Source organism: Sparus aurata, chromosome 10, assembly GCF_900880675.1.
Source record: "Sparus aurata chromosome 10, fSpaAur1.1, whole genome shotgun sequence".
Classification (NCBI taxonomy): Eukaryota; Metazoa; Chordata; class Actinopteri; order Spariformes; family Sparidae; genus Sparus; species Sparus aurata.
Window position 1 is genome coordinate 32,465,656 of NC_044196.1, and position 22,477 is coordinate 32,488,132.

Consider the following 22,477-nt stretch of genomic DNA (forward strand, 5'->3'; position numbering starts at 1 on the left):
ATGAACAGGTGATAGGCTAAAGGCTAAATGTAGCCTAGCTTAAATTAATGGCTATACATGTCTACGAGTATAAATAGTTGAAACACTATGCTAAAAGAAATGGATGAATAATGAAAACAGCTAGCTTAACGTAGGGGATAAATGGTAGAAATAGTTAGCAACTAGGAGGCTAATGGGAAAATAGTTGTTTTAATGAGCTAAAAACAATAGATAAAATAGCTGATATAGGTTTAGATAGCTAAAAAATAGAAGATAAATGTTTGAGATAATTAAAAGTAACAAAGAAACTGTGGAAACAGATTCAAAAGTAATTGATAAATGGCTAAAATATCTTGTTTGTGAGGTTTGTTTAAATACAAATTTAGCCAAGCAGACCAACATTAGTCAGTTTCTCTGAAAAAATATTATAACATCAGATTTAATATCCGCATTCATATTATTATATCATATTATCCAGTTTGAAATCAACTGATATGTCGGTTGTCATTGATGGAGGTGTTCCTGACTCGGTCGGGGACATCATGTACCGTGTACAAAGGGCAATAATCCATTGCAATCTCACAACATTGCAGTAAGGGATGAAAACCCTCTGAGAAACCCCTGACAAAGCTTTAACAACAAAAATAAAGTTGTGTCAGCTGCAATTCTCTTCAGTATCCGCGCTCCAGAACTGCAGTGCACAGCCAACAGTAAATACTCTCAGTGACATCCAGCATGGGAACATAGCTCCCTCAGGGCCTGCAGACCAATCAGATACTATTTGTTTTAAATGCCATCATGTGATATAGGAGGGACGAAGACCTAATAGGCTGCACTTACTTTAGAATCCAGTCAGTATATATGATTTAATTCACTCTGCTTAGTTATATTTGCTTCATATTTCTTAACTTGGTAAGAAAGACAAATAAAGAAAGGCAGTAAAGCATTAAAGCTTGGCACAAAGAAAAGTATGCCAGGCACCACATACACTAAATGATTTATTTTAAAGCTGTGAGTCGCTCCTTTGATTCAAGCTCCTCCCTTTTAATGGCTTTTGGATTCCGCACAGCATTTTTTTTCAAAATCTAAATTGGTAGGGAAATAATGTCTGTTTATCATCTCCCTCTGCGTCCTTATCACTCATTCTCTAATGGTTCAGCTACAGTAGGTACCCACTGTTATTATGTAACCGGTGGTCACCATGGGAACACGTCCCCACCAGCCCCTCCCAACCCAAACTGAGCGACGGGCGACTGTTCGAGACAACACATCACACACAAAGCTTCATGGGATGTTACAGCAAGTGACAAATCGCCCACAGCCAAGTATTTCACGCTTGGAATGGAGAGCAAAGAGCACAAAAACACAGTGCAGTTTGTGAAATGGTGCTATTGGGTTGTATTTATTTTGTAAAGATGCATAATGTGAATCTATATCTGAATCAGTTTGCAACAGAGATTGATCAAATGCATTGTGACGATAACAAGTGTTGTTTTTAATGGAAGCATTACAGTGTAATTATCACATATACGCTATGTCAGGCTGCTCAGGGAGACAGTCCAGTCGCAGCACAATGCTGTGCAATAAGTCTGGTTCATGTTTATGAGACTGCTTTGTGAGAATCACATAAGGACATTATGTACACTCTGTGGAAAGCACCAGCCTAGCTTTAATCTTTGGAGATGATTACAAGTCTATAGCAAAAATCCCAAACCAAACGCAAGCCACAAGCCCATTACATACTGTAAGCAATCCTCCCAGTGCCAGTAAACCTGTCATACAACTAAAACCATCTTGTTTTGTGGTCATAATTAGGACTCATCCACATTTCTCAATTCAACTTTTACTTCCAGCTAAAAGCTCCATATCGCTACATATACAGTGTGCTGGAATGTGACAATTAAATCCAGATTATCATTAAAAAAAAAGTAAGTAAAACAGCCCATATTGCATTTTCTCTCTCTCATCTCTCCTCCCTCTCGCTCCCTCTCTCTGAGTTGTTAACGACCACATGCTAATGCGCTAATTAAAATGCACCTGGTAAATAAGTGAATTAATCTCACTTATTAGAGCTTACATAACAAAACACTTACGCCCACAACGCGCTGAGTTACAGCACCAACCTTTCCCCAAGTTTGAAGCCTCCTCACTTCTGATGCATCTCTAATTGTATCCCGACAGTGACGAGGTTTCCTGATCGAATAATCGAAAACAAAACCATCCTAATAAAAGTGCACGATCACCGCAAGAACCAGCATGCTAGATAAGTACGTCCACAGCAGAAACATTTCAACCAGCATGAGCAGCGAATCCATCCACAAGCTCACAACAATTCAAGAGGCAGTCCTCGCCTGAAACCTTCTATATGATGGGGTCTTCCTCTCTGAAAGTTTCCCCGAACAGTTGCTATGATACAATTATTAGATCTTCCACCTTATTACTACTAAATACGTCACTTCAAACAACAAACGTATATCCATTCTGAACAACATACTCATTGCCTCAGCTGATATTCAGGCCCCCTTCAGTGTTTTACCAACCGATGAAATGACCCTTAAGATCATTCTTCCTCTCCATACTTTGTTAAAGTAACAATTTCTGTTTACATCTGATTATGGCATGCAATGGTTTCATCTAATACATTTTACACTAAACATTTAAGAGCAAAAAGTGTTAAAAAAAAAATGATATTAGTCTGTCAAACCGGGAGAACTCCTCACTCGTCATGATATTGTCTGTTTTGATATTGATGAATTAAAAAGGAGCATGCTATAACCACAGTACAATGTGTAATGGAATCAATGAGGAGTGGGATTTCACTCATTCAAGGTCACACGGTTGCATCCTATCGCTTCCAACTCCATGTGTTAGCTGTGTACACCGACTTGTAAGTTTGTCTTCCCAATGGCTTCTTATACTCAGAGTAGGATGCCGAGGGCCCCAGGTTTGCCTCTGCCACAGACCTCTGAGGCTGCCACTGTCTGGGCAGAGACCTGTAACCAGCAAGACTGGCAGTGGTGGAAACAGGGCTCCTTGTTGGAGACACAAACGATGGCAGCGGAGCTCGACTCTGACTGCGGCTTATGCTCGGGCTCCAAGTTTGGTTGCCTGTTTTCTGCGGGGCCTGGTAAGAAACCTTGGCCGTCCACGCTGCAGGCGGCTCGGGCAGCATTTTCCGCTGGGCTGCCAAGTGGACGTTGGAGGCGAGGGTTTGCTGAAGGTTCTGGAAAGCAAAGGCTTCATCCACCAAGCCCAGGGGATGCCGGGAGGCAGCCTCCCAGGGAGTAGGGGGTTTGTGGCCCTTCTCCAGCCAGGATGTTTGCCTTACTGGAGGGGTTGCAGAGGCCCGTGCCGGAGGTTTCGGGGAAGAAGAAGCTGAAGCTGACTTCTGGCCTCTGAATGGTACTCTGGCTGGTGGAGAAAGGGAGTAGCTCCTGCCAAGTGCCTGTAAAGAAAGATTCAGACATGTTTGTTTTTAGTAAGGGCTCATTTTGTTTGGCTGACTGGCGGTCTGGCCAAATCAAATCAGCTTGTAAAATGTTGGAAAATAGAGTAGCTCTTTGTCAACACATTTCTTGTCTGTACTGTAATACTTTAACATTGTGTTTAATGTAGCGGTTAGCATTGTGTATTTAATATGTAAAACCATTTAATAGCCAGCAAAATTAATTGTTCAAATGCTCAAAAAACGTGTTATTTTAAATTATTGTGGACTTAATTGTCCATTCCACAGTAAGCCTCCTCAACACAGAGCTTTAGCATTTATCCAAACAGACTGCCATCTTATTTCTTAGAACAACTGGCTCATGAGAGTGCACAGGGTTCCCAGAGTAAGCCACACTGAGCGTGTTGTCATTGGATCTGCTTTGCGAGACAGCAGCCGAAGTATGACAATGAGATGGCGAAACTGCTAAATGCACAACACTAAAATCTCCATTAGGATGCCTGGACGACTGAGGGTTATGTGGGGTGACGAAGCAACTCTGTAGCGTTCATCGGCTCTGACATTACATTCTGTTGAATATGGCAGACAGGCAGAAAAAGGCAGTGCTGCCATCCTCTGGTGAAAGATGTGTAGGACCAGCAGATGACAAGAGGTGGCAAGAGTGAAAGAAATGGACAGAATAGAAGTGCAGTGGAGTCCTAAAAAAAGAAAATAATGTAGCTGAATGAGTCAAAAGGGGAATGAATTATCTGCTGACTCAGGAATCTGGTAGGCCTAAAATGCCTTTGGCAGCGTTATCCTGGATTAGGGCAGACAAAAGAATGTACGAGTAGATTACTGGAGAATCTAAGACCATATTTTCATTCTCCTAAGGAAGATTTCCCTGGATGACTATATGTTAACCACACAGTGTTTATGTCTATTGTGTAGCTGCAATCAACATGTATCTCAGAAATGAAGCGTGAGCAGATCTTAAGAGTTGGTGTTCACGATGGTGTGCATGCAGTAGCCTCCATTTTTGAGACATGTGCTCAAAATAGTCAATATATACAAAAGTGTTCCGGCTCTGTTTGTAAGGTAAGGGCTCCAGAAAGCCTGTTCCTTTAATGTGTTGTCTCTGAACATCGAATAAATTCCCTTTTATGCATAAACAACATGTTTAAATCGATGTATGTCTGAATAATGTAACTTTTCAGGTGTAAATGTGTCCACAGAGTGCAATGAAAAACAAGTCTGTTTGATAAAGAGACACTGAGTAGGACTCAAATTCCTCCAGATGCAGAAATATGCAGCCTTAAGACTCCATTTAATATTAAAACAAATAATTGGCCTTTCTGAAAATGCATGACACAACGTGTATATACATGTCAGTAAGGCCTCGCTGACCTGACCTCCATAATTATCCAGTGAGGTGGCCTGCATATTCAGTGAAGTCACCGATCTATTAATACCCTTCAAAAATGCATCATTGGGTAGTCATCCTTCAGGAATGTGCTTGTGAAGCATTCAGCTCAATAGCAGTAAAAGTAGGTGATTTGGATAATGAGGTGTTTCTGGCCCTTTATAGAGTGCATGTTGTATTTTCTTGCTGAAAACTGGTTCAATTTGGACCACTGGTTTTGAAAACAGATATTAGACGTACATGTCAGTCTAATTCAATAGTACAGCCGAGTTGTAGCTAAACAAGTCCGAGCAAATAATATAAAAATCTGTCATTATTTATTGTAAAGGTGGAGAAGTGGTGAAATTCCACCTTGGATTTGATTTGAACTGAAAGATGAAAAGAGAAGACACTAGACATAGAAGAAACCCCCAAAAAGCATGCACAAAGGAAAAAAGGAAAGGAAAGCCAAACAAGGATAAAAGACATTTTAATGGCACTGCAGTGAATCTTACAGAAAGTGCACTACGAAGAGAAGCACACAAAGGAAAAGGAAAAAGAAAACAACATGAAGAACAAAAGCAGCCCTGTACCAAAAATATATTTGTGAACATCACCAGGCTGGTTATTCTTTCAATAAATCTTCTTTTGTTAATCATCTACTCATATAAAACAAAAGCAGGAGAAGAGTGACACTACTAGAGTGGCCAACATGAAATATTTTTCTGTTATCAGAAAAAAGAAATACTATAAGGGCCTGTGATAAAGTAGCTTTCACTGGCTTAAGTTGAAATTTAAGCCTACTATCTCTGGACCTCAGCACTCCCTCCCACAAGGCAGTTTAAATATAGTGCCTAACATGATGCAACAGCTGTTAAAAAGCTTAAAATAAAATTAACCCACTTAAGTAGGTGTTGTGGGAAAGCCCCCGAATAATAAATAATTTACTAATAAAACATTTGAAGATCAAGCAAGACAGAGCTAGTAACTTTTTGTAAGGAGTACTGCTGTTTTCACCAGCCTTGACTTGAAACCCCACAGAGTTGTTACATAATCCCTGCACTTACGACATCACTGACATAGCAAATTTAGCCTTCTGGGTATCATTACGCCCCACAGACCCCGCCCATCTCCCTCACTATTTGTTATTTTTATTTTATTCATTCAGCTGGTTTATTTTCATCCAACTTTCACTGTATTTTTAGTTGTTTTTCATTTAATTGTTTATCAAATAAGATAAGGCATGTCTCATATTTTCTTCTTTTCAAAAATCAACTTCCTGTTGTCACTGACCATTCGCATCTGATTGCATTTTTCTCGCAATTGTCTTTCATTTCTGACCGAGCATCATGCTCCCCTACATTCTTATTTTGCCACCACTTTAGATTCTTATCTTCAAAATTACATTTATTCATAGTGATTTTGATCTATAGTTTCCATAGGCATCATTATTTATTAACATGTCAAAATGCACAGGACTTATAAGCCTCTGTTTGGACAATTTATGTCTCATAAAATATACTTACATCCCACTCTTATCATTATGTTCTTAATCTTTGTGATGCCATTTGCATTACCTCGAACAACTTTGAATACGATAGTAAATGCAAATATTACTTGAAATGCAAGAGCACCAACCCGTTGACTCAAGCAGACACTAGGCATGTTAAGAATCTACCCAAATCACTCTTTATCAACTGCTGTTGGCTTCCACACCTGAGCTGAGCTCTTTTTTGCTGTAAATTTAGGTTTTGGAGCAGCCATAGTATTGGCACCTGCTGCTGATTCAGGTCTTGCAGCTACAGGAAAACTAGGAACAATGTAGCTACTCGGAGGCGCTGGCTGGTAAGGTACTGAGGGAGTTGCCAGATAGGGAGGGCTATTGGTAGGCGGGTAAGGGGCCTGCGGTGCTTGTTGGTAGGTAAGGTTCGGAGACTGAGGACCTTGGGTATGATAAGCGGGTGGGGCAGGTTGCTGATACTGTTGGTTATATGCGTGCTGGTATGGACCGCCAGGAGGTTGTGGATAAGGGTTAGCGGGAGGATAAACTGGGTTCTGCTGGTAGTGGCCATCATGTATCATAGGCTGCGTGGGCATCCCATAAGGTTGTTGGGGGTATGGGGCATTAAATGGTCCAGCTGGCTGGATAGGTGCCATTTGCTCATATCTAATTGGTTGGTTTTCGACAGGAGGGTTAGGAGGTAAAGGATCTGGCTTAGGTGCAGGAGGCTTGTTAGCCTCTGCTGGTGTGCCGAAGGTAAAGAGTGAGGAATTGAGTTGATAGGGTTGATGCTTCATAACCTCTACAACACTGAGGGGTTTAGGGGCAGGCTTTTGCTTCTCTTTCTGTTTTTTCTTGGTTGAAGGGCTACTTGGAGGGGGCTGCTTTGTTGCTGCTGGGGGGTAAAGAGGGGACTGAATAGGATTATATGCCAGTGGAGGTGGAGCACGTACGTTAGGTGTATATTTCCACTCAGTTGGCAAGGAAGCAACTGGCGATGTTGTACGGCTTTCCTTGTTTGCTTGCACAGTCTCAGAGTCCACAACAAACTTCTCCATACGAGACTGCCTCTTAGCAAACATATCAGCTCCTTTCCCTCTGACGGCTGGCATCTCAAAAGATGAACCTTGCGATGATGGGTTCAAAACAGTGGCCATTGGGTTGATGGGTGATGAAGCCCTTTGACCAAAGGTAAACGAGTTTATCCGCTGTGGTGGGGGTGGTGGGGTCTGGTTTTGTGGGGCATTTTGTGGTGGATGCCAAGGCTTTGGAGAGGGGCGAGTGTTCACCATTGATGTAGAAACATTCACAGGTGTTTGCTGTGACTGTGGAGCCCAGGCACTCACAGGTGTCTGAGGCTGTGGCTGAGCTGAAGGCCATGTGCTCATTGGTGGCTGTGGTGAAGAATTTGAATTGGACTGTTGCCAGTTTGGCTGTGGTGTGGGCTGGGGTGGAATGGGCTGAGCCCAAGGTGGTTGTTGTTGGGTCTGATTTTGGTCTTGGGCCCAAGAACTCATTGAATTCTGATCATGTTCTGAAGGGTGCTGGGCCCATGATGGCTGGGACTGAGCCTGGGCAGGTACTGGCGCCCATGGATTCAAGTTGGCTTGGGGCTGTGCTGTAGGTTGAGCTTGGCCTGCTTGGATCCAAGGTGGCTGAACTTGTGCTTGAGTTTGTGATGGAGGCCATGTATTCATTGAAGGTTGCTGTTGCTGTTGAGGCTGAGCTGAAACCCAAGTAGGTTGAGGCTGACCTGGTGCTTGGGCCTGTGGCCATGCTTGTTGTGGAGCCTGATGCTGTGGTTGCTGAACCCATGGTGGTTGTTGCTGGGATTCTGGTTGACCCTGTTGAACCCAAGGAGGTTGTGCTTGGGACTTTTGCTGGGGTTGTTGCATCCATGGTGGCAGAGGCTGAGTTTCTGTTTGTGATGGCTGTGCCCATGGTGCCTGAGGCTGCTGCTGCATTGGCTGGTCTTTAGGCTGACCCCAAGTTGGTTGCATTTGCTGCTGATTTGGCTGCTCTTGAGGCTGTGCCCAGGGTGGCTGAACCTGTGGCTGAGACAGTGCTTGCTCTTGAGGCTGTGCCCAGGGTGGCTGAACCTGTGGTTGAGACAGTGCTTGCTCTTGAGGCTGGGCCCAGGGTGGCTGAACCTGTGGTTGAGACAGTGCTTGCTCTTGAGGCTGGGCCCAGGGTGGCTGAACCTGTGGTTGAGACAGTGCTTGCTCTTGAGGCTGGGCCCAGGGTGGCTGAACCTGTTGCTGAGACAGTGCCTGCTCTTGAGGCTGAGCCCAGGTCGGCTGAGCATTTGTTGGAGCTTGTATTTGCTCTTGAGGCTTACTCCAGGATGGCTGGTTTGGAGGGGTCCAAGTATTTGTTGGGGTTTGAGGCTGTGCTTGGGTCTGGGTAGGTTGACGTGTCACCCAAGGTGGCTGTTGTGGTGACTGAGGTGGTTCCTGTGGCTGCACTTGAGCTGGATGCCAAGAATTGGTAGATGGCTGCTGTTGTGCTTGTGTTTGTGTTGCAGGCCAGCTAGTTGCAGGAGCATGCTCAGGCTGCATGGTAGAATTCATCTGACCATGTTCTTCCTGCGCTGGCAGAGGCTGTTGTTGAGATTTAGGCTCCGGAAGAGTCCATGTGGGCTGTTCCTCTGTGACGGAGCTGGCAGGAACCTCCTGGGGGGCAGGGGGGGGAGAGGGCTCAGGGGCAGGTGCAGGGGTTGGCTCTAGTTCTGGAGCAGAAGTAGTCTCTGTGGTGGGGGCTACAGCAGGTGTAGATACACTATTTTCAGCTTGTTGAGGCATGTCCTGGTTGGTCACTTCAATCTGTTGGCACCAAGGAAGATTGCTGGGATTGATCACAGGTTTCGGAGCCACTGGTGGAGGAGTCTTGTGTTTAACTGAGGACTGGAGGAAATTACAAGCCTCAGCCCCAAGGCTAAGGTAGTCTTCTTCAGGTCCTGACTCAAAACCCAACTTCTTGTCACTCCTGTTGAGGAGGTTTAGCAATACTGGGTTAGGGGATACTTTTGGTGCTTCCTTAAATGTGAACATGGGCTTGCCAGTGTTTCTTTTCCTTGCTTCTGACAAAACGCCAGTTTTAATTGCAGGGGTAGAAATGCGCTCATCCCGAGAAGCTATCTGCTCTCCTTGGCCTACGGAATCTTGATTGGTCCCACTCATTGCGGGAGAATAAGGGGTAGTTGTCATGTTCTCTACTGAGAAAGGCTTTGCAGAACGATTGCTGAGAGAACTCTGCATTTCACAGGTTTGATGTTGGACTGTGCCGTTGACATTTGTAGAATAGTGCTGCAGTTGCTGTTGCTGTTGATGATAGTCTTGCTGCTGCTGATACATTTGCTGTTGTTGATAATGCTGTTGTTCATACTGCTGCTGCTGATACTGTTGTTGGTATTGTTGTTGTTGTTGTTGTTGTTGTAGTAGTTGTTGTTGTTGGTAATTCTGTTGTTGCTCATAGTATTGCTGCTCTTGATATTGCTGGTATTGCTGTTGCTGTTGGGTTTGCTGTTGGTACTGATGTTGCTGTTGGCTTTGTTGATGTATATTTACATCCATGTAAGCATGGCCCTCTGTTGTGGACTGCATGTAGGAGTGCTCCACTGTCTTCTTTTCAATCTCCTGTACTCCTTCCACTGGGATCCCTTGGCGCCTGAGCTCCTCATGTTCAGCAGAAATCTCATCCATTCTTAGACGCCGCTGGGCAAACATTTGGGCACCCTTGCCTTTGGTGTCGGGCAAACACTCCATCTCTGATTGGTTGTTCAGGTTCCTTTCAATCTCAAGGAGACCCTTATCAAAGTTGATAGTCAGCACACCTTTGCGGCTATGGGCATTAGTGAGGAAATTCTTGTCTTCTTCAGAATCGTTAGGAGCCACAAGGGTAAATTCAACAGTATGGTTTTCTTCCTCGTCCTCTTCGTCGCTGTACTCTGGCTCGTCTTCTCCTGTGCCGTAGCTGACAAGTGTGTATTTCTTGGCCCTCTGCCGATGTTTCTTGAACATCAACACCCCCTTGTTGTTGGGGTTGGGCGGAGCAGCCGTAAGAAGGAGAGCAATACGTTTACATTTGGACTTGGCCTCTTTCACCTGTTTCTCAGACAGACTCTCGCTGCGCCTGAGCCCTGTATAGAGAAGGAAAACAGAGTTCAGTGATTAAAATAAAGAGCCCTAGACAGGTGAGTCAATAAAATACTAGGATGAAATCACCTGAAATTATAGGTATTAATAACATACAGTAGAATAAAGATCAAATCGTAAAATTTATTTGGTTTGGAGTTCACATTAGACAAAAAAAACTTCAATGCAGTTTTTGCACACTGTATCTCCACTGATCATGTAATTATAATTGACTAAACTTACTTTTTAAATATGAATGTGGCAAGTTTTTTTGGCATGCCCATACTGAATATCAGGCAAAAATACATTTGTATTTTATCATATAAACCGAATTTTTTTGTGTGTTTTGAAACAAAGTTGCGCCAAGCACAAAGCAATTCATTTCAGCATGTTACATTACAGCGATATCAACCTTCTGCAAATAAATATGTTTTAAAAATACATTTTACATTCTCAGTAAGAGCACAAGCAGCAATGACAACAGACCAATAAACTATTAATACAATATGCACTGTTTAAGTGGTCTGACCACACAACAAATAAGCTGTATGCTAAGCTATTGACCGATCACCCCACATGAGAAAAATCACACTACATATATTCTTCTACTCATCCAGTTAAAGCCATGTATTTTTTCTCATTTGTGACTGTAATTTATTCATGATGATTAAACATCAACCTATATAGCAACTATGAAATTCTCTGATCCATGGCTAATATCCTGAGTTGTTGCACAGACAATGAACCGAAGAAAGATTAAAATAGCCTGCATGCAATAAATCCACCAGGACCGTAGCGTCTTCACCAGTCCTTATCTGTAAGTTCACAAGCTGTCCACTTGAAACCTTCTGTTGTTCTTAAATCTGTCACACTCGCTGACACCCGTCCGATGAGAGACATCACACGACAACTCCAATCTCAAACGATCCAACAATTCAAGGCAGTAATAAAAGAACAGTAGGCTTACATTTCTATAATCCTGCAAGACTAACCTGAAGGTGGAGGGGACAGCGGGAGTGAGCAACGGAGTCACTTTTTTAGCTCAGTTAAAGCAGTCAGTTTGAAAGGATCAGGTAACGGGCTAGGGGAGCACATGCTGGTGTCCGTCAAAGGGCCACTTCTGCAGGCATCATCAGCGTGCTGGGGTTATATTTATGTCTTCAACACAGCCCAGAGGAACGCCTCAGTGTCCATATTCATTATCAAACCTCCTCAAATGGATCATTTAAGATGTTTTATAAAGTGTAGTAGCTTCTCAGATTGATTAATTTAGCGTTTTGGTTTTTTTACATTCTTTATATATTGTTTTTGTTGAGTGGCACGATCCTGTCTACACCGTATCTCCCTACTGTCACTTCGATTCTGTCGTCATTCAGGTCAGACCCGGATGTGTCTGCTTCCATTCAAAGGAACGAGTGCCCTCCTCCAACTGCATACTATTTTGAGGAGCACACACACTGGACATCAGGCCTTGGAATGCACACATGCTGTTAAGAAATGTTGCCCCATTAGCTTGCAGATTCCATTAAAGAAAAGAATACATAGAATAGAATAGATCTGTATTACCCACACACTCAAAGAAAGAATGCACACCAGGACATGGCTCCACAGTACAAACGGAAACGGTCTCCAGATACTTACTGGAGTGTCTTGCCCGATGCTTGTTGGGTTTGTCTTGATCCCCCTCAGAATCAGAGTCCTGCTCTTCAGCTGGTGTCACCTCATCTGAGGGAATTCCAAATGTGACGGTAAAAGACCCGGGAACTCCCTTACAGTTCCCTCCTCCTTCTTCTCCTTCGCTCTGGGATCCAACACTTCCACTGACCCTGGAGCCACCCACACTCAGGATGCCCCTCCCTGCTCCTGATGCTTCTGACTGCTGCAAAATGACCTCCACCTGCCCCAGCATCGAGGGGGAGCTGAGCACCACCCCACGCTGGCCGAGCGGCTCTCGGACAGCGCTCGGCACATAGTGTGATGCGGTGGTGGTGTGGATCGTCTCAACGGCCTCTCTGTTTGAGACTTCTCCCTGGATCCCAATGGCACTCCCGAGAGAGGTGCAGCCCCCAACATCATCTATGGTTTGCTCAGACAGCGACACCTGCAGCTCGACCATCTCCCCTGGGGAGAAACACCTCTGCACTTCGTCATCATTGTCCTTAAAACCAGGTTCTCTGCCTCTTCGATCTCCAGGTGAGGGAATATGAAGCTCGGTGGAAAGCAGCTGGGGCTGCCTGGGAAATGCTGTGTCGCTGTCTGATTCCCCATAGTAGGCCTCATCCTGGGACTCAGATATGTAGAGTTCCCTCGGGCTTTGGGACCTGTGCTTTGGGGAGAGGATGTGGAGTGTGGTGCTCTCTAAAGCCCCAGCAGACGACTCCCTCTGACCACAGTATGTCTCTTCTGGTTCATAGTCTTCTGGGGGGATGGAGCAGTATCTTTCAGAGGAGAAGGTAGAACAGGAATGAGAGAGTGGTGTAAGTTATTTTAGTTCAATAACCACTGTTGATAATGAATAATAATAAGACATATCATTTGTTCTTTAAACAGAGAGTTGAGTAAATTTCAGATTCATACATCAAACCATTTATTTTAATATCATCTTACATTAATTTCGATTTCACTTCCATATAACTGACAGATTTCTATGTTTTTGCTCATTGTAATTACAGCACTATTTGAATACGCGGTACATCATCACTGAGGAATGGAGCCATTGGACTGAGGATGCAAAGCCTGTCTCCCATTGCTCAAGTTGTCAGAATAATCAAGTAGATTTAATCTCCGCGCAGCAAGTTAAATGAAAGGGTCAGGTCACTGAAGAGGAAAGTAATCATGCTTCAACATCGTTCCGCCTAATTTCTACTTTCAAGGTCGGCAAGGAATAGCATAGCAGAGTCTCATTACGTCTGACTGCAATCATTGAATTTCAGTCAATTAGACTTCAGTGACTAGTCCATATGAGTGACATATTATAATTTGATAGCCACAAACTTAGGCCAGTTGATCCATGATTCTTAAAAACACTGTTCTGTGCTTGTAGCCACAAAAAACATTGCTGAGAATAAGAAAACATGCAGATTCAACTTTAGAATTCGTTTAAAGCAACTGTTTGTTCTGCAGTTCAATTGTGGGCTCACAAAGGTGCGAACATATGAGAGAACATGTCACCCTGATAAACACACTGCCAATACTCACTGAGTAATTGCTGAGCGGCTGCAAATCAATCAAGGCACACAAATGTGTAACACATTGGCCAAGCCAGCTGGAAGGTCAGCCCGGCTGACACACATGAACTCACTAATACACGTACAGACAAGGCTTCATAAATGCTGTATACATAGACAGAGTGGTTCACTGAAGTATGCAAAAGGGCACAGGTCATAAAACAACATGCTATCTAAATGCTAATGCAGTGGCGCAATAATCATGCTGCATTGCTGCCGTGAAGGACACACAGCCCTGCGTGGCTCACTTGTCATGTACACATATTGTAGTATGAAGTCTGTAGAAATGGACCGACATTTTAAAACTTGTTATTATGTTTATGTTGAATTTATTGCAAGTGAACTTCATTAATTGAATGGCTGGTATGTGGCACTACCTTTTGAGAAGGAGCTGCAGACAGTCGATGGATGTGTCGATGAGCGCGAAGGCTCGTAGGAGGGTGAGATCAGCACACGGCTCTCCATTGAGTGACACCACCTCATCATCTTCCTGCACTCCGGCCAGGAAGGCACGACCACCTTCCTCTACCTGTGGGAGACAAATCATATTAAGAGGGGGGAAAACACTGAAAACAGTCACATCACACACATCAGTTTCCATCATCAACTTAGCTGACCTCTTCACTAAGAGATCGCAGCCATTAGTTTCCCAACTCTGAAAACACAATCTCTCAGATAAACATCTGTGAGACTCGCCTGATAACCTTCACACACAGCCCAGCTATGACAGTTCTTCTATTTAAAGGAAGTTAAAATAAATCATCTTTGAGATGTCAGCTGCAAGTGAGGTCACACTACAGGAGCTTTTCCGCCAAGTCTGTGTCACAAAACCATTTTTATCTGGGAACGCAAGAGGACAACAGTATTTTTTGGTTCTAAGAAGGAGTAAAGATACGGTACATCACACATTCTCACGAGAATATTATGAAAAGAGTTTACTTTTTAGTGATGCATATATACAAGAGTCAGGCTGTAAATAATAATAATGTAAGCAAAACAGAAAATGTGTGTAAACAACAGTGGGGTATGTTAGCACTGAGCTAAGTGCAGCTCTCGGGGCCTCCACAGATAAAATGAGGCTTCTTTGGACTGATAAATGATTTTTTACCCACTTTGAAGGGTATTAAGTTGAAGCTAGGCAATGGGTGATAATGATAATAAGTACATCCTAAGCGAGTCAGATGAATATATATTTGCAGGCCGGATCATTAATATCTGAGAGATATTAAAGGAGGATTATGGCAGGTGAGCAGTGGCCTTTGGAAATTAAATAGAAAAGTACAAGATCAATGAGTCATCATAGAGTAAAGCAACTCAACGCAATTCACATAGCAACAATAAGCATCACTGATATTGAAAACACTGTCGGGCTGTACTTTGTATTTAACCATGCAGCTGCACATTGCTGCTGTAGCCCCGCTCTGTGCAGATCCGTTTAAAGGGCACCTCTTTACACAGTTAAACTAATGAATGATGGTTTCATTCCCTTGTAATTGGATCTTGAGGCCTATGAAATGGTTCATTAATAAGAGAGTTTAATAAGGAGGAAAACCCCATGCATTTTGCACAAAAGGCCACTTACACAGGAAGGGGGATAAATGATTCCTTAGGTATGTAATTAGAGGACGTGCTCTCGAGAAGACGTTTTTGAGGTTCGCTTAGTTCCTCGGATCAGATGTTACAAGCCTGTCAGCTGTCAATAAAGACAAAATCATCTTAAAATTTCCCAAAGATAATGCTCCACAAGTCAATCCACTCACCACAATGAGGTGGTGTATCCTAATCTAAGTCTTCACTAATTACCTTTAAGGATTGATTAACACAGTTATGTTTATGATGCATACAGGTTAAACCTTGATGCACATGCTATTCTGCAATCGATCATGCTAATGCCCCTTTACAACATGGCGACGTGACTTCAGGTTGATTTATTCCATCACAACGTCAGGCTGCTAAACAAAAACAGTCTCAGTTTCTTGTGTTAAAGTTCCTGTCAACCTCCTGGCGGGCAGCAGTCACATGAGCTCAGTGCTCAGGCATTTCCAAGACTGTGGCTATCCATCTCCATCTCTGTTTATTTGAACAGAAAAACACACATTTAGGTCTGAGTTGATTTTTCTCATTCCTTACTGGATTGTTTTAAGTAAAAAATGCTCACTATTCTAGTTTATTTTATTGATGGAAATATCTAAAAGGTCTCAAACCACATTATTTAACCACACAAAACTTTATATCAAATATCTTTTACAATTTTGAATGTCACCAAGGTCACCAATCATCTCCAAGAGAACACAAGTCCAACTCAAGACACCTGCAGTAAGACAACCATGTCACTAGATGGCACTGCAGACACACACATCTTTTACTGCTGAGGGAGGAAGAGGTGAGTCCCTGCATGAACACAACATCAGCATGGGTAAAAAAAACACACACACACACACACACACACACACACGAAACATCTCATGCAACAAATTCAAAGCATAGATTCAGAGATTTGCTGCACCAGAAACATTTATCATGCATCCAGATTTCTGGGAAGCTTTTGATGCTTGTTGAATCATGTTTCATTACTTGTAGTTCAAGCGCAGATGCAAAATCAAATCCTGCTTTTGTTTTGCATCCATTAACAGCAAGGGCTCCAACATATGCTGTATGTTTGCAAGGAGCACTACCCTCACTGCCTATTTACTATATAAGCTTAAAAACACAGGCTCTAAGTCTAATATAAGCAACATCCTGGGGAGTAAAATGCGTGTACTTTGCTATATATACAAAAATATTTTATGAGTTGAAAACCCCTCTGAGGTTTTAATAGTTAACAGTGTGCAAACAGGCCCTATAAGGCGGCCTGTGTGCCTGTCTATTGGGACTCACTCCTCACTACAGGGAGGACGGTTTGCCTGGAACGCCACGGCAACGGCTCGTGCTCCCAAAAAAGGAGGGGAAACATTTGTCGTTGTCTCTCCTCGCAGCACAAAGATACACAGACAGTCAGGCGATGTTCAAAGGAGGCAGATACGGCCTCATTCGTGCTTGTCATACGCCGCTAGGAAAGAGAAACACAGCCTCGAGTAATCGGGCGGGAGAGGATAACAAATAAATGCTACTGTGTGTGTCAGAAGAGGAGAGCATAAACAGCGGGGGCCTGTTCTTTTCTATTAAAGTGCTCTCCAGAGTTACCACTGACATCATGTGGGGCCAACAATTAAACAACATTATATGCACACGTTATCCTCGGCTGCCCATTTTCAAATTATCTCCTTAATAGGCTCCAACACAACAGAAAATCACAGGAAACACAGAACTGCATAATGTGTGCGCGTAGCCTCCAGCGGTTCCTGCTCTTCACAGCTTTAAGCAATTATGTTTTTTTTACATTTTAGGGAAATATTTTCCAGCTGCCGTACAGGTAAACGCTCACACCATGTGGGAGGATAGGCAATGTCTTTATTCACTCATCTGTTCCTTTTCTGTCTTTTAGGAGAGGTGAAGATCTTTTTTTTTTTTTTTTTAGTTCTCTTTAGTCATGTACAAAAATATTCCCATGCAAGAGACGTGATGTACTGTACCATATTTTGCTACTGGCTAATTTCTAACTGCCCTGTGTATACTGCTAAATCAGTTCATACAAATACAACTTCTAAACCCAATAAATAATGAAATCAATCACAGATCTAAATATACATTCCCACCCGCTGCCGACAATTTCCGACTAATTGCAAACACATTGCATTGTATTATGCTGAGTTATATTGTACTGGGGTTTTCCAGAGGCCCTTTATTAACTCTCTACATTAAGTTTAGCTCAGACTACTTGAGACAGACCTCGCCTCATTTAGTATTTTCTTTTCATAGCATATGTAATATCTGCCGCGAGGGATCTCTCTGTCACAACAATATAAGCCATAGTTTGGTGACAGTGTGAAGTAGCGTGGGATCATGGGAGCTGATGCCGTCATTCGTAAAATCTGCCTGGGATGACTCGAGCATGGAGAAAGTTTTAGAGTTTAATTTTTGTACTATTTAATGACGTTTGCTGATTTTTTTGTTGCTGCAACATTTAGCCCACTTTTGTCACAGCTGAGAGAAATCTCTAAGACTGACGGATTAAAGTGTAGCTTCACCGGTTTTACACATTAAAGTGTGTTTTCCTGGTCTTGGCGACAATTACTGCACACGTGAAAAGAGCAGTATAAAGCCTTTTGTGGTTTCAGAGGAAGTTGCATGTAATCGGATCAATTGCCACCAGTCATGTCACTCAGAGGCTAACTTGCATTGTGGGTAATGTAGGTAACAGGTCTGAAAACAATGTGTGGAGTGAAAAAAGGTGACATAACTTGTTCTGCGGTCTCTTTAAAACTGTCCGTTATGAGTCCAAAGGTGTTGAAGGAGTGCAATGTTAGAACCAGTTGACTTTTTTTCCAAACCTGGTGCCTACATTACCCACAATGCAAGTTATCCATTGAGTGACATCCGTGTGATTTATCAGATGAGATGCAGCTTTCTCTGGAGTCACAAAAAGTTTCATGTAGTTGTTCACGCATGCAGTGATGCTCCATGAGACCTGCAAACACACTTTAAGTAGTCAAACTGGTGGAGTTACCCTTAAAGATCCCTCAATTCTAAAATTGTTTACTGTTATTGCACTGTTATGTCATTCTGTTGTACGTATTGAATTTCATGTATGTTGTAGTGCAACTTAGAGACTCCTATATAAGCTTTTCATCGTTCCGTATGACAATAAAGTCGAATTAAACCGAAACCATATAGGATCCCTTATTCATTATCTTGTGAGTCTTGTGAAGTCCAGCTTGGGCGGCACTGGCAGAGGGCATTCACAGCTGGGAACACTGCAACTCATAACTGTACCCTCATAATATGAGGCCGTTGGAGACCTGGCCTTCATCTGTTTAGATGATGTGAAATAGAAAAAAGGGGAAAACTTGCACAGTCATCATGTGAGGTCACTGTTTTCTCCCAGAGCCAGGATGTAGATGTTTTGCTGAGAAAAACACAATGCCAGAAACATTGAGCGATGGAAGGAGCTGTGAAGTACTTTGTTTACTCTGGAAAAAAAACAGCACCGAATGAATGCAGCGACGGCATTTAGCGGATTGTTTGGCAGCTTAATAAGGTTCCTATGGTGCGCTATTAGGACCGAGGCATCCGCGACAAGAGCCCTCTTTGCTCTGTGAAGGGCAGCATAACCCAGTGGAGGGATGGCTGTAATTCAAGCTGTGAATATAATTTAATGGAATGAGGATCAGGTCTTACAAGACTTGCATTAAGATTACAGATTTTTGTCACTCAGTGCTCATTAACTGATCTGATGCATGTTGACGCTCCACATACCGAGATGGCATACCTTAGTAATTAGCAGTCCAAAATGTCTCCTGCTCAGGTTGGATTCAAGAAACGTATCTTTTAGGAACATCATCCAAAACAAGCATAACGCTGCTACCATAGATCACATTTAAATTGTTCCATGTTTTGCTAGATGTGAGTATTTGTGGGTCACCACTTGTAAAATCTTGTATTATGCCGTTTCTGTATCTTTAAAAAGAGTGACCTCATCAACTTTGTGCTCGGGCCAGGACTCCAAGAAAAATACTGCTCTCCCTTATATGGAGAGAACCTTTTAAGAGTGGATACCCCGTGCCCTTACACTGTACTGCCTGTCAGTACACTGAACAATCACTCTGTCCCAGAAACAAAACACACTTCCCACCACATTCAACAGAAGCTTTAAAACAAAAACACATTTTATCAGACATGGGAGAGCCTCCGGGTTAAGAGTCTTTGTCATGATCTTGGTATGTTTGCTTTTTTTTTTTACTTTTAACTAACAGACTTGGCTCTCTGCCCTTCCTGGGAGAAGAGTTTGGAGGTATGTTTAGAGTTATGCCTTCCAGATGAGGTGGACTGAAACCCCCCAGATGTCCTCGTCTGAGGCATCATATGTAGCTACTTGACTGTAAAAGGCCAACACTTAAAAGCAGTGAATCACAGGTATCTTATGTAACATATGAGAACACTTAGGCTAAAAGTTACAGTTTAGTTTAGAGAAAGATTGAAACTGAGGCAACAGAGGCAGGAGCATTCCCCCAGAGACGTTCACATTTATTTTGTTCATGAAACCTCACTGTTGCTGTTATTTTGTCTCATTTTGTAACAGTTATTTTGTCTTGTGCTCAATCATTTTCCCATACAACTTGTGAAGGATTTGCATAAATGTGATTCAGCATGTTGGGAAGGTTTCTGTCAATCCACAGGAATTACTTTGGACACCTGTTAGCATACATACATTTGTGATTTTGTCTGTTTCTCTTTCAGCACAAATTATGGAAACATCTTCAACATACACCAACAGTATAAGGGTATAAACTTATAATCACTTAGCACATGCTTTCATTTTTATACAAGCCAGCAAACTCACCAAGATATTTAGCCTCTTAAAATCACCTATCCAGATGTTAATGAGCTCATCTGAAGCCTCGGTGGATCTGCACCCACTTGTTTGATTACAAGAGACAACAGATGTGAAAATAATATCTAAATTATACGGGCGAACATCACATTTGTGGCCTCGATTGTTTTAAACGAGTTAAACGTCTGTCACTCAAAATGATCTATTGATGCTCTCAGAGCACTTTCTTCTGCCGGAGCTCTGATGTGGCAGGAATGCAGCTAAGAGAAACATTTACACGTTCACTACGCGGAGGACGAGTTGATGAGGGATCCGTGCAGCTTGAGTGCATGCGGACATGCATCCCTATACCATATATAGAGCCCGAGCAGCTCTTCACAGTAAAGACATCTGGCTTTACCCTCCTGGGTGCACAGCTGTTTGCATTTCTGCATTCGTCTGACATTTTTATTTGCGCTTTTTTTTTTACATATTCGAGACCAAATGTGTGCCTGTAAAGATTATGAGGGTGAATTTACGAGAACTAATGTGCAGTAAAACTTCTGAATGTAACCTAATCTGATTGGAGGTTATTTTATGATTCATACACTTACACAAAGGCTCATTAACTGTAAAGGTGGTTGCTGAATTGAGGCATAGGCTCTGCAGTATCTGGTGATATCATGCATTGGAATGAATATAAAGTTGTGTTATCATAAAAAGGACTTAAAACTTTTAAATGACTGAGTGTGTGCATGTTATTATTAAGCCATATCAATGTGTGATAGACGGGTAAAAGTATGAAGAGCTGACATGCATATGCACCAATAACAGCCTGATTCAACAGTATTATCCATCTATACTGCCTCAAATTGTTTGGTGTCTTCACACTGTTACCTATACGGTTTACTGCCTCACTATCAGGCTAAACAAATATTACAGCCTACAGTTTGCCTTCCCTCCTCTCTGTCATGTATTTGAATGTCCACTTCAAGTGATATCTGTGGGGTCATATCTGTGTTTGAGCCATCTTTATGTTTGTTTGGTATTCCTGCACATACCTTTCACTCTCCAGGTGGGTTGCTCGTCTGTGCAATGCTTTTTGCTCTCTCGCTAAAGTCTCGGTGAGTGATAACAGACCACACTGCCCTCAGCCTTCACACTCTCTCTCTCTCTCTCTCTCTTGGCCTTGACCATATAAGGGTCCCGAGGAATCTCGCACCAAAACATGGCCAACGCACACAAAAATGCAGCGACGCGCACCGCTCCGAATAAATTCTCCCCCCGTCAGAGTTTCAGTTAAAGGTTTGCACGGAATTACTCAGAAAGAAATTAATAAAAAATGATACCAGACATGTGGAGCTCGAGGTCCAATCTTTGAGATTTTGTAGGATCTCCACAATATGATTAATAAAACTTTCATCAGCCTGTTTTTAACATATTTGCAGTGAGAGACCGGTAACAAAAATCTTCTATTTCAAATTAACACTTTAATATTAGTTAATTTAACGCATAGACAGACAGACAGATAGATACCTGGGAGACTAAGAAAGGTCTATAGGTGTCCCCCTCTCCCTCTCGCAGGGTGAATCCCCAGGGCGCACCACCACGCAGCGTCACGCAGATGTAATCCCCGGTGCCCATGCTGCGCGCAACTCCTCAGCCAAACCTCCACAGCGCGGTCATCGAGCTGTCAGCCGGACCAGCAGCACTTTGCAAAAACCACCCCCACCACACCGCTGTATAATCCCCATCATCTGAGTTCTCCCTCAGTCCAGCCCGCTCGGGAGGACGTCACGGCGCACGGACCCGCCTGCAGGCGTTGCATGCAACTGGTGGTGTGTCATGGAGAGCCAATAGAGCATTTCATGCTGCAGCATCCTGATAAACCTGGGAGGACTTGCTACATGATACTCTGAAAACTAACTATTCTCAAAGTCCTGTGGAAAATAGCCATCAAAGCATAGACAAATAGCAAACAGCCTTTAAATGATAATGATACTATTATTGTTCGTGCAGAGATAATTGTATCATCTTATCTTAGGATGTTGCACCTCTAAACCCTGGAAGAACTATTATTTAAATTTCCATCCTTGTTTGTTTCAGTGGTGAAAAGTAACTTTCTCACGTACTTAATTGCAATGTAGTGTTTCAACCTTCTGTTACTTAATACTTTTACTTTGAAAGGCAAATATACTTTTTACTTAGCTAAACTTATTCCAAAGTTTTACTAGTTAGTTAGTAATTACTTGTTACTTTGCAGATTCAGATAATTAGTACAGAATGTTATAACTAAATGATGAATCATGATCAGTCTGCATGCAGTCATTACAACTTTTAAAGCTGCAACATTAGAGTAATGACCACATAATGTATCAGTTATCCTATTCCATTTATTTAAT

The 22,477-nt window shown here is 42.7% G+C and overlaps 1 protein-coding gene across 2 annotated transcripts; it reads right to left on the bottom strand.

Annotated features, from left to right (window-relative positions):
* Positions 1-1,352: 1,352 nt before the first annotated feature.
* synpo2a (synaptopodin 2a) lies at positions 1,353-21,810 on the bottom strand. 2 transcript variants are annotated; one of them, XM_030430916.1, is made up of 5 exons: positions 21,612-21,810; positions 14,044-14,195; positions 12,081-12,877; positions 7,260-10,444; positions 1,353-3,424 (listed from the first exon to the last, which is right to left on the bottom strand). In XM_030430916.1, exons 1-5 carry the CDS (start codon positions 21,717-21,719, stop codon positions 2,825-2,827), a joined length of 4,842 nt encoding a protein of 1,613 aa, XP_030286776.1. In that variant the 5' UTR covers positions 21,720-21,810; the 3' UTR covers positions 1,353-2,824. The 2 variants fall into 2 exon arrangements, with proteins under 2 accessions (XP_030286776.1, XP_030286775.1); XM_030430915.1 differs by lacking the exon at positions 1,353-3,424 and having other exon boundaries at positions 5,279-10,444; positions 21,612-21,806.
* Between the last annotated feature and the right edge of the window lie 667 nt (positions 21,811-22,477).

Coding starts and splice junctions, on each gene's coding strand:
- synpo2a (XM_030430915.1), bottom strand. CDS start 21,719: ATGGGCACCGGGGATTACATCTGCGTGACGCTGCGTGGTGGTGCGCCC. Junction 12,878..14,043: donor CTGCAGCTCCTTCTCAAAAG/GTAGTGCCACAT, acceptor CTCCTCTGAAAG/ATACTGCTCCATCCCCCCAG. Junction 10,445..12,080: donor GCATCGGGCAAGACACTCCA/GTAAGTATCTGG, acceptor TTCTCTATACAG/GGCTCAGGCGCAGCGAGAGT.